At 40.2% G+C, this 15797-nt stretch overlaps 2 protein-coding genes across 4 annotated transcripts in view; one reads left to right on the top strand and one right to left on the bottom strand.

Annotated features, from left to right (window-relative positions):
* Nucleotides 1-15797, bottom strand: part of LOC137094714 (uncharacterized protein C7orf50 homolog) — a 111963-nt gene that overhangs the window by 70728 nt on the left and 25438 nt on the right. The window lies entirely within an intron of this gene.
* Nucleotides 2339-12102, top strand: LOC137094994 (G-protein coupled estrogen receptor 1-like). The gene is made up of 2 exons (XM_067461115.1): nucleotides 2339-2570; nucleotides 9844-12102. Exon 2 carries the CDS (start codon nucleotides 9882-9884, stop codon nucleotides 10923-10925), a length of 1044 nt encoding a protein of 347 aa, XP_067317216.1. The 5' UTR covers nucleotides 2339-2570; nucleotides 9844-9881; the 3' UTR covers nucleotides 10926-12102.

The following is a 15797-nucleotide window of genomic DNA, read 5'->3' as shown; positions in this document are numbered from 1 at the left end:
CCCCAGTCCCCAGGGACAATTGGGGGGGGGGGGGCAATTTTGTCATCTTCTGAGGGATCTCTGGAGAGTTTTAGGCCCAGAACAGACCTTTTCTCAGTTGAAATTGTTTAGATTACTGACTGAGAAAAGGCACTCTCAGGCTTTAAACTCATTTCCAAAACACCGAGGGCCCTTCCACACAGCTCTATATCTCAGAATATCAATTTATTTATTATTATTTATTTCACAGTTTTCTATACCGAGCTTCTCAACCTCATTGAGGGACTCAGCCCGGTTTCCAGCCATAAAAAACATATACACTCATTAAAATATCATATATCACAATTACAAAAACAACTTTAAAAACACTATATATAAAACTACAGAGGTCAGTCGTCCTATTAAGATGGATCTACATCAACTTCCATCCAGGGTCCTCATTCATCGAAGGCCTGACTCCACAGCCACATCTTCACCCGTTTCTTAAATGTTAGGATGGATGGGGTGGTTCTGGCCTCCAGAGGGAGAGAGTTCCAAAGTCGCGGGACCACCACCGAGAAGGCCCTGTCCCTCGTCCCCACCAGGCGCGCTTGCGAGGCCGGTGGGACCGAGAGCAGGGCCTCTCCAGACGATCTTAGTAGTCTTGATGGTACGTAGGGGAGAATACGTTCGGAGAGGTAAACAGGGCCGGAGTCGTTTAGGGCTTTATAGGTCAACACCAGCACCAGAACCAGGCAGAAAATCCCAGAATATTTGCTTTGAACTGGGATATCAGAGTCCACATTCAGATATTGTGGGACTTTCCGCCTTGGTATGCCCTTAGTGGAATTGGGGGACACAGAAACATTACTATTTTTAATGAGGGCTTGACACAGGCTTAAAAACTGTCTTATGTGACTCCCAGGTGGCATTTATCCTATTCTTGACCTATCAGTTTAGAAAAACATAACATAAGAAGTTAAAAGAGAATAATATACAAAACGCATACAACACAAAAATATTTTGTTGATTTAGATCCTGACTTTCTCCCAGAGTAGCACACTCCAGACAGCTTTAAGTAAGAGCAACTATTTACAGATCACAAATCCAAGTTGAAACCTGTGAAGTGACCATAGGAAGCAGTTTAGACACTTATAGTAATATATTAATAATATACCAAGGCTGGAGTTAAAATTGCTGGATGAAACATTAACAACCTTAGGCATGAAGATGATACCACTTTGATGGTTGAAAGCGAGGAGGAGCTGAGGAGCCTTCTGACCAAGGTAAAAGAAGAAAGGGCAAGAGCTGGGTTGCAGTTAAACATAAAAAAAAAATCCAAGATAATGCAACCAGACTGACTGATAACTGGCAAATAGAGGGGGGAAATGTGGAGGCAGTGACATACTTTGTATTTCTAGGTGAAAAGATTACTGCAAGACTGCAGCCAGAAAATCAGAAGATGTTTACTTCTTGGGAAGAGAGCAAGGACCAATCTTGATCAAATAATGAAGAGTAGAGACATCACACTGGAAATGAAGATCCCCATAATGAAAGCAATGGTGTTCCCCGTAGTAACCTATGGATATGAGAGCTAGACCATAAGGAAGATTAAACAAAGGAAGATAGATGCTTTTGAACTGTGGTGTTGGAGGAAAATTCTGAGAGTGCCTTGGATCGAAAGAAGATCCAACCAGTCCATACTCCAGGAAATAATGTCGAGCTGCTTACTGGAGGGAAGGCTATTAGAGGCAAAGATAAAGTACTTTGGCCACATAATGAGAAGACAGGAAAGCTTGGAGAAGAGAATGATGCTGGGGAAAATGGAAGGAAAAAGGAAGAGGGGCCAACCAAGGACAAGATGGATGGATGTTATCCTTGAAGGGACTGGTTTGACCTTGAAGGAGATGGGGGTGGCGACAGCTGACAGGGAGCTCTGGCATGGGCTGGTCCATGAGGTCATGAAGAGTCGGAAGAAACTGAACGAATAAACAAGAACAACAAATCATGGCGAACACACATTACAATTATGCTTCAGAGACCAGGTATTTCTTTTTCAAAATTTTAACTTTTAACAAGTATTAATTACCACTTTCTGAATGGGTGGTGAAAGAGCTTGAAAGATACTTTTTTTTTCATAACCGCAGCATTTTTTAAAATGCAAAACTTATTTTCTTAGAAAATATGCCTTCCAAGGATCAGTAAATGTAGGCAGAATGCCTTCTTGTGTTAAATATAAACTACAGTCTTAAGTGAGAAGCCACTGGATGGCCTCACATACTCAAAAATATATGGCTAAACACTATGTTTCTGTTCCGAAGCACCGAAATATCCCCTGCGTAAGACAACGTGAATTTCAGAGTCACATGATGAAGCCATAGGCCTGCCAGAGATGCAACGTGTATGGTTTGAATTACTTGAAACCAAGTCCTGTTCCCTACAGAACTGTAGGTTTTTGTAGTCTGAGTCTTAAACAGAAGACGTCACTGCATACAGGAAGCTGAATTTGCACTAGAACGGTTTGCTATTTTTCTCTGAGCAGCAATTTCATCAAACTGATCATAAAGAGAGAGTACAAGCCTGTTGCATCTGCAGAAAAAATTCTTTCACAGGTAAGTGATATATTTTGTTTTGAATATGAAATATTTTCAACTCTAGTAAAAGCCAAAAATATCATATGAAAAGAGTTCTGGACTTTTAACCTCCTTTCCTTTCCTAATATTTCGAAACAATGCAAACTGCCTATAAATGTCTCATCTGGGGGAGGGGGGGGGACATGCTATAAAAACTATAAACAGGTCTGGATTTTTTCCACTTTTCTACTACAAAACTCTTATGAATCATGATGAATAAGTGTCACAGAGGTCTTAAATGTTGAAGAAGACAGATGCTTCAACTATTTAAACAAAGAGCGAGGAGAGAGTTATCTAGTTGTATTAAGCATTAATTCTGTCTTCTCCGTTTTAGAGGAAAGAATGAATGAAGAGTTACAGAAGTGACAAAATTTAAGCAGAACTTTTGACATTTTTCTGTACAGATGTCTCATCCTAACTTTCAAATATGTTTCTGCAGACATAATTCCTCCACCCAATTAAAGTTCTACTGTAATCCAATGTAGTATTACAAAGTTAAAACCACACAGATTCATTAGCAGTTGTGTGCAAAACATTCTGTGGGTGAAACAACTTCTTTTTTTCTTCCAAAAAAAAAGGAAGTAGGGCTCTCATATGCTGAAACAACTATACAAAAACAGTTTTGGTTTCTAAAACAATGCTTCCCAAACATAGTACTATAGCTTGGAAGCTTTCAAATAAGCTGTCAGTTTAAGACTTGAATGTTTTAAGCAAAGGCATGCGGGGGGGGGGGGGGGGTTGTTTCAACTCCTGGCTTTCTTTCTCTCGTCCAGAGAGACCTATCCTGTGGTACTCGCTGTCTCTTCCATGTCGTGGTTCAGCTCCATCTATTGGCAGCAATGGAAAATTTATGAGCTGAGCATCTTGAGCCTGAGAACAGGATTCCAGAACATTTTTACCCCCATTGCCAAAGTAAATAAACCTTAATGCACTAACAGAACACTGCTCTGTTTTAAAAATAGAGTGGCCAGACAAATGGAAGAATGGGAACCAGGAGAAAAGGTGCCAAGAACAAAAAGTGAGAAGGGGGCGGGGGGATTAGAAAGAATTTTGGCTACCACTATTTTGTAATAAATGGGACACTTTTGGTGCTCTGTTTTCCATAGCTGTAAAATACTGATAAATATCATTTCTTACTTTAACAGGATAACACTATATTCTAGTGATAGTGAACCCTTCTTCAAGTTCCTTTCAGAGAAGATCAGAATGCCCTAAAAGGCAACTTGCTCACCATCACTCATATTCCCTGGCAAGCAACACAAAATTTTAGTCAGAGATCTGGCTTGTTCTATGAAAAATGCTCGTTTAATGTCTGAGAATAGCAAGACAATTCATCTCTATGATCTCCGTAACCGATTTCCTTAGATCACTTCCCTAAATTTCTCCACTCCATTGATTCCTGTGGCTATTATACCCAGAAATCTCAACAAATTGATACAGAAAAAAAAAACTCCACGAAGGAAGCGAGTTCCTAAGCCACTACCTTGCACTCAATGTATTCTGAATAATTTTCATGAAATATGGACAATCCAAAGCAATTAATTCTGTAGAACAAAATAAGTAAAGCAAAGGGATTTGGCATATATACAACTTTATGCAAATATACTGCAAATCACTGCAGTAAAATATGCCATTGCGCTATGCAACTGCAGGAAACGAGGAAAATTTTCTTTTCCCGAAGAGTAATGTTCATTAAACATTCTTATTATAGCCAGTTGGTATAACTGTATATTCTTTTGGTGGGGGAAGAATTGCTATGTGCCATTTACACATTCAAATCTAATCTTTTCAATGACAAATATATTTGATGATGGCAAAATAATCATAGGAATTTTTGTTTCTGTACGCTCGTGTATCACTCTACTAAAAGAACTATGTGCGATATACATTACTATATTTCTACTTGCATACCAATAAAAAATACATATGATCCAGATCCCTTTAGAGTCAAAATTTCATAAAATGCAAGACTAGTTTCTCATTAGAATGAGAACACATAAAATGTGTTTTCTCAACATATTTTTTCATCAAAACTGCAAATTGATTTTAGATACTCTGAAAACGTTAGTTGGAAACATGGGTGTCTCCAAATATTTTTGATCCCAACTCTTATCAAACCATGTCAGCGCAACTAATGCTGATGGGTGATGGGAACTGTAGTCAAAGAACCTCATTCCTCTCATTTTAGTCTGTGCACATACCACTAGATCCAGTGTTTCTTAGCACCAAGGTTGGCCAAGAAAGAGTTTCAGCAACATTAACTTGTTTAGTTTCAGTGGTGGGGTGTTAAAATATTTTTTTACCTGACTACTACTGAGGTAAGGGCTCCAAATGCTGCGCCTTACAAATATTTGCAATAACAGCCCATCCCAAATACATGAAAAAAATTACAAAGGACTTGGCAGGATAGAGTAAGAAAGGTAGGCACCATTTCTGAGTGAAATATTCCTTTTAAAAAAATTCAGGCATGGAAAAGTGAAGCAAATGGTGGAGAGGGAGAATATAGCCTTTCAGTGGTCCTTGATGCTCCGATACAAGAATGAGACCAGAGACCAATTTCAGCTCATTTTAATTTTTTTTAACATTTAAGTAGTTTATCTAGTGCTTAAATCATAGGTCTTTCACATATAGGACAAACAAATACATATATTAAAAACAGATTATTAAATACAATTCAAAATACACCATTAAAATACTACATAAACCGTTAAAATTCTACATATATTAATGATGAGGTGCACCCTTAAAATACTACATAAAATACCATATGAACTAGGTAAAGGGAAAGGTTTCCCCCTGACATTAAATGGTCATGTCTGACTCTGGAGGTTGGTGCTCATCTCCATTTCTAAGTCAAAGAGCCGGCATTGTCCGTAGATGTCTCCAAGGTCATGTTGTCGGCATGACTGAATGGAACGCCGTTACTTTCCCGCCGGAGTAGTATCTATTGATCTACTCACATTTGCATGTTTTCGAACTACTAGGTTGGTAGAAGACTATATAAATTAAGTCTCGAATAGTTCAAAACCAAGTAAATTCAGTATTATTAAAACTTAAGGAAGAAACACTTTGGATATAAACAGCTCATTTTAATAACCTACCAGCTCAGGCTTCAGCAGATGTACTATTCTCAGTAAATTCTTTTTTGTGATTTTTTTTCCACTATAAGAAACTCCCAAGTGATTTTTCAGTTCAACATATATTAATGAAGTAGAATTTATATTGGTAGCTGAATGGAAAGAAACTAATCCCATTTACATCAAAATCCTAATTCCTTGCTGAGCATTGGGAAATGACTGTCAGTCGAGCAGACAAATCCTTCCCTTGCAATGCATACACACAATTTAGTCTTATGCCGTGAGTGCAGCTTTCCTACATCTAGTACTCCCTTTCATACAGCATTGGAAAAGCAGCTTCGCTGTAGCCAATCTTGCCTTTCTGTTTCTACCAGTGTTTTTGGCGATAAAGGTCTCGCTGTGAGAAGCAGGATGCTACACCTAAATAGACCATAGATTTTGACTCATAATTTCTGGCTCTTTAAATAATATATTGCTGCTTTTTATGCAAGCCAACTCTCTTCCACATAAGAAAGTTGGCACTGCAGACTACTTCAACCAGAGAAGTTCAGCCATAGCAGAGCACCTGATGAACCAACCTGGACATAGCATATTATTTGTGAACACAGAAATGCTGGACCACTCCAACAACTACTATATCAGACTACACAGAGAAGCCACTGAAATCCACAGGCAGGTGGACGTTTTCAACAGAAAGGAAGAAAACATCTGGCAACCAAATCAGGATAGTAAATAAAGAACAACACTCAAAAACAGGGGAATTCCACACAGGAAACAATCAGGGCCAGCTAATCATCTCCCAACCAAAACTTCCCCCAGGCAGTAAGCAGCCAGACCTTGAAGCTGCAAGGCCATTAAATGGCAATGAAGGTGGCCAATTGCAACATTCAAACCTGCCTCAAACAGACAAGAGTTCTTTCTCCCACCTGGACATTGCAGAGATCTGTAAACCCCATTTGCCTAGTTTCCAACAGACCCCACAACCTCTGAGGATGCCTGCCACAGATGAAGGCAAAAATCAAGAGGGGATACTTCTGGAACATGGTCACACAGCCAGGAAAACTCACAGCAACCCAACTCACTGTTGTACCTTTCCACATCTAAGTAGGCACGGAGATGCAACAGAAACTCTGAATCTATCAAAACAAACACACACACGCAAAAGTTTTGATCAAAAAAGTCAAATCCCACTCAGACTACAAAGTTTGAGTGAGACATAGGTCTGATATAGCTTTCACAGTCAAGACCCTATTCTATAATCCCCAACTGAGTAAGTTCAAAAATACATAACAAGACTTAGTGAATGCTTATGAACTGATTCTTATGACTTGTTATTTGATGATCTGACCAAATGGAATTGGGAGGGGGGGCCTTTGTACATACTCACACTAACCAATTAACAGTTCAAAAGACAGTTCCTAACAAACACACAAAATAAAGGCACCTTGGCGCTTCACAATCACCAGCTTGAGACTCACCGCATAGCAATTAATGGGGTGATATAAAGTGCAGAATTTCTAACTGTGACAGAACTCTATTAAAGAGGCATAAGAAAGCCTTATGGAAGAACATTATTCTATTATTAGATGACACTCTATGGAAACCTCTGATAAGGAAAAAACCCAAGCCACTGGAGTGCCACAGCAACTCATTGTACATATACACTCTGCTTGAACAGATCAGCTTTGCATATTATTGAATGATTTGAAGAAGCCCCTGCATTAAATCTGGAGATTAATGCAAAAACTGAAATGCTTATGTTAGAAAGGAAACAGAAGATGAAATACCAAACATAGCATGCTATATATGTTAATTGCAGATATGTGCAGGCACTATAAACTAGCTTTCAAAATGTGCTAATGATTTTTAAAGCTCCATAGTTTTCTACTTTATTTTAAATATGAACTGTTTATCCTGTCACAACACAAGCCCTGTATCTTCTTTTCTGAAATCCCAGAATAATATTGGCAACGGATTTCCTCTAACAAACTATATGGAAATCACCTTTTTTGATAATGAACAAATTGTGCTTTTAGGTGGCCAATAAAATGACACGTTCCATATTTATTGCAGTCATTTTCTGAGGAGCAAACAGCCATTGAATCTTTCTACGTAGTCTATTATTTGCTTAAAAGGAAAAAATGATGCCTTCTCTTGGTAACAGAATCATGCCGGCACCACATGATTGAGCCATTACAGATAATTCCCTGTCATCTTCACCTTAAGAAACCCTTATCTTTAGGAATTTATAACTGCTATAAACATAAACATGCACATGCAGAGACCAAAGTTAGCAATTAAGGAAATAATCAGAGAAGAGAGCTAAAACTTTTAAGTCTGAAAGAAACAATATACCTTTTTTTTCAATCCCTACAAACTGCACCATGGGATTTAGGCAAATGCACTCTTTAAATAAAAAAGTGCTATTAGTAATGCTGGGAAATGGTAGTTTTCACAAATGTTGTAAAAGGTCTAGTGCTAAAAGAGAAGCCATAGACATCTACAAGTTTGGGAAGAATAGGATCTCTAGCACTATCATCATTATCAACACAGCCATTTTTATCATCACCACCTTGATTTACACCCCACCTTTCAAAACACCAATGCTCCCTTGTACCAGTGAATGCAAAAATATAATGGTGCACTAAATCACAAAGGGTTGAGGAGCAGGCGGATGCTAGGAGATGGAAAATTTTTCGTTTTTCACAAGGCTACTGTGTGGCATGTATCATTTTCTTGGCTGGTTGACAGTACAGAAATCAGCCTGTCCTGTTACTGGGGCTATGGTTGGGTTCAGGTTATTATAAATATTAAGCCCTTCTTCATGAATCTCAAAGCCATAAACAGTATTAACACTGCCCATGAGTCAAGAAACTATGAAATTAATTCTACGCGCCAGAAAGGGAGGGAAGGTTTGGATTCCTATCGCCTGAATATCAGATCTCCTATGTCACACAAAGTCAAGGAGAATTTTAAAAACAGTTTTTTGAAAACTGTAGCAAAGAGAGAAGATGTGTAAGATCACAGAAAGCCACCATAGAGCAGTTTAGAACTACTAACCCTTTCCAGCTCAGGATGACAAAGCCAGGTTGTTCTCACATTAGTCCCCTATTCAATCTACCCCAATCAACATCTAAAAACAGGATGTTCTCAAATCAGAGTCTCATATCCAAACCACACTGAGAACCAAAATATGCATTACAGAGAAAGCAGGAGCCTTAAATGTCCACCTCAATTTAACTAATGTCAGTTCTTCCCCGGGGGTTATGGACAGAGGGCCCCAGTGAAAGTGAACTGCGAATAATGAAACAGTTATATATTTTTTATCTAAGAGAACAACTTTAGCAACTTTGAGGTCTTTCAGTGTGACTCTATGATCAATTTACACCACAAGGTGACCATAGGATTGTATTGAAGGACCTAGAGATTCCTCTCTAGGAATCTCTAGATCAGGGATCCTCAAACTAAGGGTCGGGGCCCGGATATGGCCCTCCAAGGTCATTTATCCAGCCCTCGCTCAGGGTCAACCTAAGTCTGAAACTTCTTGAAAGTACACAACAACAATCCTGTATCATCAGCCAAAAGCAGATCCACACTTCCCATTGAAATACTAATAAGTTTATATTTGTTAAAATTCTTCATTTTAATTATTGCATTGGTTTTGAGTGTCTTTTGCAGTGTGCATAGGAATTCATTCATGGTTTTTTCCAAATTATAATCTGGCCCTCCAACAGTTTGAGGGACTGTGACCTGGCCCTCTGTTTAAAAGGTTTGAGGACCCATACTCTAGATCCTCCAGCATGACAAGAGGAAGTTGGCCAGATAATCACACTGGATGTCCAAGAGATTCATAGAGAGAACATTTTAATCAAATATGAAAATAATCAAATCTGTAAGGCCTGGAAAAGAAAGAGAAACACTCTCTCCCCAAGCTCATTCAAACATCCTTCAAAAACAACTGAAATAGCTGTGTTTTTGTGTGAAAAAATGCTGTTGACTTGTAGTAGTAATTGTATATTGGGGAGGGGGGTGTCATAGTTTGCTAACTTTTCAAGCTTACACCTAATGTGACAAGAGCAGGATTTGATATTTTCTGACAGGGCACATGCTGGCACTGCTTCCCATGGGAGGCCTGAATTACATTTCTCAAGTCACTCACTATATTGTCCTTTCAGTTTACAGGACCTCCAAGAAACCAACTTTTCCCACAAGAATGGTCTCACATAATATGTCATGGCTAAAGTACCCGAGCCGGAGTGAAGGCCAAAATAGCAAAGACATTATACATTCCAATGATGTAATAGCCATGCTTATGCATGTCTACATTGTACTCTTTGTACCGATTGGTCTAATAGCTGGGATCATTATTTTAGGCATCTTAATCAAGAACTGCATGCACCGTGCCTTGAAGAAATTGGACATCGTGATTTTTGCTCATACCATCAGCAATATTGTGCTGATTTTGCTGTCATTCACTGTCACCACAAGGCCGGGCTATCTCAAAGTATCCTACTTCGAATGTGGCATCCTGTCCTTTTTTTTCAACCTGAGTTACTTCAGTTCTCAGTACCTTCGGGTGCTAATGGTGGTGAGCTATTTTTTCAGCAGGCACCCACCCCAGAATGCTTTCATCAGCAAGGCACACCAAAACATACGAGTATGCATTGGATCTGTATTGACGTACGCCTTATGTACTGCCCTGATAGTAACAGCGATGCTGGGCACAGTGAATAACCACGAAAAAACAGACTGCCAATTAGATCCTTTATTTGCATGGCCCGAGTATGAGATTATAAAATTTAGCCTTGGCTTCTGCATTCCGTCTTTGGCCAAGCTATTCTTCTTCATTCTCTTGCTGGTTAAAAAAACCCGGACAGAAATCGACCCCTCAAGACAAAGTTTTACGCCTTATTTGACTGTTTTTGTTATCAGCATAACCATGGTTATATGTCGCCTGTTTTACAACGTGATGCTTATCTACAGGGCCCTTTTGAAGTTATACAGAAGAAAACTGACAATTCAAACTGAGCTGACCACAAATATTGCAGAAATCATGCTGTTTAGTGAAAGCTGTCTCAGCTTATTGATCATACTTTTCCTTCATAAGCCATGCAGGTCAGGCTTATTGCATATTGTAAATAAACTTACAAAAGTCTGCAGGAGACGCGATGGCAACAATACTTTTGAAATACGTGAATTTCACACTGAAGTTTCATCTGTGCCTTCTGAAAATGAATCACACTTGAATTTGGACTAACAAAATAGCAGCATTTAAAAATAGCTAAACATCTGCTTAAAAGAGGTACCTGAATGTATAAAAGGCTTCCTGCCTTATTTACTCCAGACGCTGGCTACTTAAGAAGAGGTGTTCTTAGGTGCAAAAAGACAGCTGCGATCAAAATAACTGCAGGCTTTGCAAGCGTTGTCATTACATGTTGATCCTTTGCTTTTGTGGGTGATGTCCAGGCAGCAGAGTGGAGAACAGCGTGGATCACTTGATGAAGAGCGTTAATGAAGAGAAACGTTGTCTACTTTTTTATTTCTGTCATGGACTTATTTTTATTTTACTTTTTGAAGACTGCTGGGGTTTACAATACAAATGTATACAAGATGAGGAAATGCAGTGGAAAGACTGTGTAGGAAAGAAAAATCAATATTATCATCTATTGAATTAACATATTATTTTACCAATAACTCTGTCATACTGACAGCACCAACTAAGATGTCACTACCCACAACCCATCAAGGGATGCAAGTCACTTGCAGCGAGACTCCTTTTCCTGATTTTGATTCATCCCAACCAAACACTCAATTCTATTTTTTCAGTCCCAAGAAAAGTAAAGCCAGCCTGTTCAAGGATACGTTTGCTTCTAAAAGACTTTCCAGTTCATGGAATCAGTCAACAATGCATGTGACAACAGAAGAACTTGCAGTCTCATTAGATTAGACATCCTGCGGAGAACCAAACATACTAAAAGGAATTGAAAGGAGAACTAAAGGGACACTGTTTTTTGCTGGTAGAACAGAGCCCATTCAGACTTCCTAACCAAATGAACTGCTGCACCATTCAAGGTTTCAAAAAGACTTATTTTCAGTGAGATGGGGGAAACCTACTGCTTCTACAAACAAAACTGTTGTTCTGGGCTTCAAATTAATTTCCCAGGGTTAAGGAAGGCTTAAACCCATTTGGCAAAGCTTAACAAAAAACCCAAACAAGACGACCAACAATGTAACAGATCTATAAGGTGAGCTACTGAAGAGAATAAGGCACATCAGGAGAACATCATGTCCATATTCTATGGTAATTCTGACCCCTTAAAATGGTTATGGAGAGAACCCTGAAACTATGCCAATCACAAGGGCAAGAAAAACCTAAAGGCAATAATGACAATAGCTCTTTCATTAAGCTGTGCAATAAACAGTATTCCAAGTGAGTTTGGTATTTTTTAAAAAAACCCTGATATGAACAGAAGAAGGAGCATGTAAAACGTAATAGGGAGTCAGCCCTGCAGGGAGACAACTGTCTGAGGGTCAAAATGTTATATTGAAAGATTTAGCTGCAACCTAAGACACACTGAATTTAGATATTTATCAGAACTTAAAAACAACCGATCCAAAAAGGGCCCAAAAGGTAGTCTTTTTTATTTATATTACACATGTAGCCAGGATTTTGGTTTGGGGGGAGCTGAGTTTGATTCGGGGGGGGGGGGCTGAGTCTGAGTGAAAGAGGGTCTACCCTAGCAAACCTTTTGTATCATTACCCCAATACCCCCATGCATATGGGATATATTGAGCATGGTGATCAGATCATGATATGAATAAACATAACAGTTTAAATCATGTGCCAGTAAGGCCTTCTCGCGGACCACCATGAGAATTTGGGGGGAGGGGGCTGTAGCCCCTCAAGCCCCTCCCCCCCAGCAACATGCCTGACATGATGGGATCTTTTCCGTGTACATTCCCTCCCTTCACCGAAGCTAATTCTACCCTGAAAAAACAATCCAAGTGAATAGAATAGGACTAAATAACACCGTCCTTTTAGTAGATCATGTGCAGACATCTGACTGTGCTGAACTCAGGAAGCATTCACAGGTTTCTTACAGAAGGAAAAAAGTACAAGGAGAATGTTTCATGATGAAAAACCTAAGGTCACTGACACACGTACACACATTGGCTTCCAACACATCCCTCCTCAAACCCTAACTGAAGTGAAACCTAAATACATGTATTTGCATGGGTTTATAGTCCTGCATTCTCACACTTGCTTCTATAAGTTGCTGGATGTAGGAACATGTCCTTGTTCTTGATCTATCCTTTGCTACCATGTATCCTGTTATGTACATTTATGATACTATACAGCTCAATATATTTAAGGTTATTAAATTAATCTTAAAGTATTTAGTGTTATAATGTTATAGTGAGTTCTCAGTATCTGTTGGGGTTTGGTTCTAGAAGCTATCCCACCCTTCATGAATACCAAAATCTACTGATGCTCAAGTCCCATTTGTTACAATGACATGGCAAAATGGTGTTCCCTTATATAAAATTGTGCGCAATTATTATTAGTGCTGGGAAAAGCCTGGGGATATGTACAATAGCAGAAGACTATAGCTAAATATCCCTATGCAGTGTAGTGCTCTAGGTTTGTGTTCTGAACCCCCGCCCCCAAATATTTTCAAATTGTGGTTGATTGAATCTCTGGGTTAAAAAAACCCATGGAAACAGAGGGCTAACTGTGACACTCATCTCACCTGAATAACCTCCAGAAATAGTAATAGAATCATAGAGTTGGAAGAGACCACGTGGACATCTAGTCCAATCCCCTACCATGCAGGCACAATCAAAGCAATAATAGGTAAACAACTATCCTGAACTCTTGTGTATGTTCACATATTGTGACCTCTCCCAGAAACACTATTTCATCCCTAGTGCTTCCTGCAAACATCACCATGTTTGGAAATGACTCAATGACTGCCAAATATGCTGGGTTTCCTGTGCAATATGCATCAGAGCCAGGAGAGGGCTTGGAGGATGCTGTCCAGCTGATTGAGATATGGGGATAAATATAATTCTGATATTCTGCTCTACTAGCACATTGCTCATCTTCCTAACAGAGGAGTATGGGCAGATGTGGGCACATATGATCACCTCCCTGGGCACAGAAAGGACTTCTACGGGCAAGGAGCACAATGCAAAGGTGTAGCATGTAGCAGATGAGGACCCTGTAGTTCTTTGTGAACTGCTATCAAGAGCTTTACTGATATGGAGGTGGGGCTGGTGCTGGTAGACCATACCCAAATACACCCCCATTGATTACAACTGATTCTTTCTCTCCTCAAGATCTGCAGATGAATCAGAATAAAGTGTCAGTTTATGGACCCATCGTTTCCTAAAGACAGAGCTAATTACTAAAGCACAGGGCTAATTACTACCTCCTTGAGGGACGGTCCCAGAAGGTGTTATTGGGTGACACCTGTTCGGCCCCACAACCGTTGTTGTGTGGAGTCCCACAGGGTTCAATTCTGTCCCCGATGTTATTTAACATCTATATGAAGCCGCTGGGAGAGATCATCCGGAGTTTCGGAATGAGATGTTATCTCTACACAGATGATGTCGAAATCTGTCACTCCTTTCCACCTGTCACCAAGGAGGCTGTCCAGACCTTGAAACGGTGCTTGGCTGCTGTGTCGGACTGGATGAGATCTAACAAATTGAAATTGAATCCAGATAAGACAGAGGTCCTACTGGTTAGTCGTAAGGCCGAACAGGGCATAGGGTTACAGCCTGTGTTAGACAGGGTTACACTCCCCCTGAAGACGCAGGTTCGCAGCTTGGGAGTGATCCTGGACTCATTGCTGAGCCTGGAACCCCAGGTCTCGGCGGTGGCCGGGAGAGCTTTTGCACAATTAAAACTTGTGCGCCAGCTGCACCCGTACCTTGGGAAGTCGAATCTGGCCACGGTGGTCCACGCTCTTGTTACATCCCGATTAGATTACTGCAACGCACTCTACGTGGGGTTGCCTTTGAAGACTGCTCGGAAACTCCAACTAGTCCAGCGGGAGGCAGCCAGACTGCTCACCGGAGCGGCATACAGGGAGCATACCACCCCCCTGTTGTGTCAGCTCCACTGGCTGCCGATCCAATTCTGAGCACAATTCAAAGTGCTGGTTTTGACCTACAAAACCCTATACGGTTCCAGCCCAGTGTATCTGTCCGAACGGATCTCCCTCTACGTCCCACCTCGGAGTCTAAGATCTTCTGGGGAGGCCCTGCTCTCGACCCCGCCTCTATCACAAGTGAGGCTGGCGGGGACGAGGAGCAGGGCCTTCTCGATGGTGGCCCCTCACCTGTGGAACTCACTCCCCGGGGAGATTAGATCAGCGACTTCCCTTTTTTCATTCAGAAAAAAATTGAAGACCTGGATGTGGGACCAGGCTTTTGGACATTCTGGCAGCTAAAGGAAAGACCTTGATGATGGGCAGGAATTGACGGAACGGAATGGATTTATGGAACTCTGAACACTGAGCATGAGATTGTTTACTACTGTGTTATGTATTGATGTTTTTAACTTGTTAACTGTTTAATTGCTTTTATGTATGTATGTATATTTGATAGAGGCATCGAATTGTGCCTTTTTTGTAAGCCGCCCTGAGTCCCCCCTCGGGGGTGAGAAGGGCGGGGTAGAAGTAACTGAAATAAATAAATAAATAAATAAATTTTCAGGCAAGTTTGCCTTTAGGCAATAAGGTCTCCATATCTAACCCTTTCATGGGTTTGTGTGGAAATAAATGAGTGGCCATGGGGTCAGGAATTAATCATGTCCTCCTAACCACTGAAAACCAGTTTAGCCCTGCTTTGTACTAAGACTGACAGCCTGCTATGAATTGGCTTTCAAATGGGGGTGGGGGACTATCTATATCAGGAGAAGCAAAACTAGTCAAATGTGAGCCAAACTCAATGTTTTCCACCATGTATGATGATAATAAACATTTAAAAGATTTCATTAGCCTAAATGACTATCCAATAATTTCAAAATTCAACGTTATCGTAAGCACAAACAGGATGTTGGAAGATTTTCGGCATTTGAGTATTTGCCCAGTCATGAGGAAAACCTACCTGCTCCTATTCA

This window comes from Anolis sagrei, chromosome X (assembly GCF_037176765.1).
Source record: "Anolis sagrei isolate rAnoSag1 chromosome X, rAnoSag1.mat, whole genome shotgun sequence".
NCBI classification, from domain to species: Eukaryota; Metazoa; Chordata; class Lepidosauria; order Squamata; family Dactyloidae; genus Anolis; species Anolis sagrei.
This window is presented reverse-complemented; position numbering and strand designations above follow the sequence as displayed.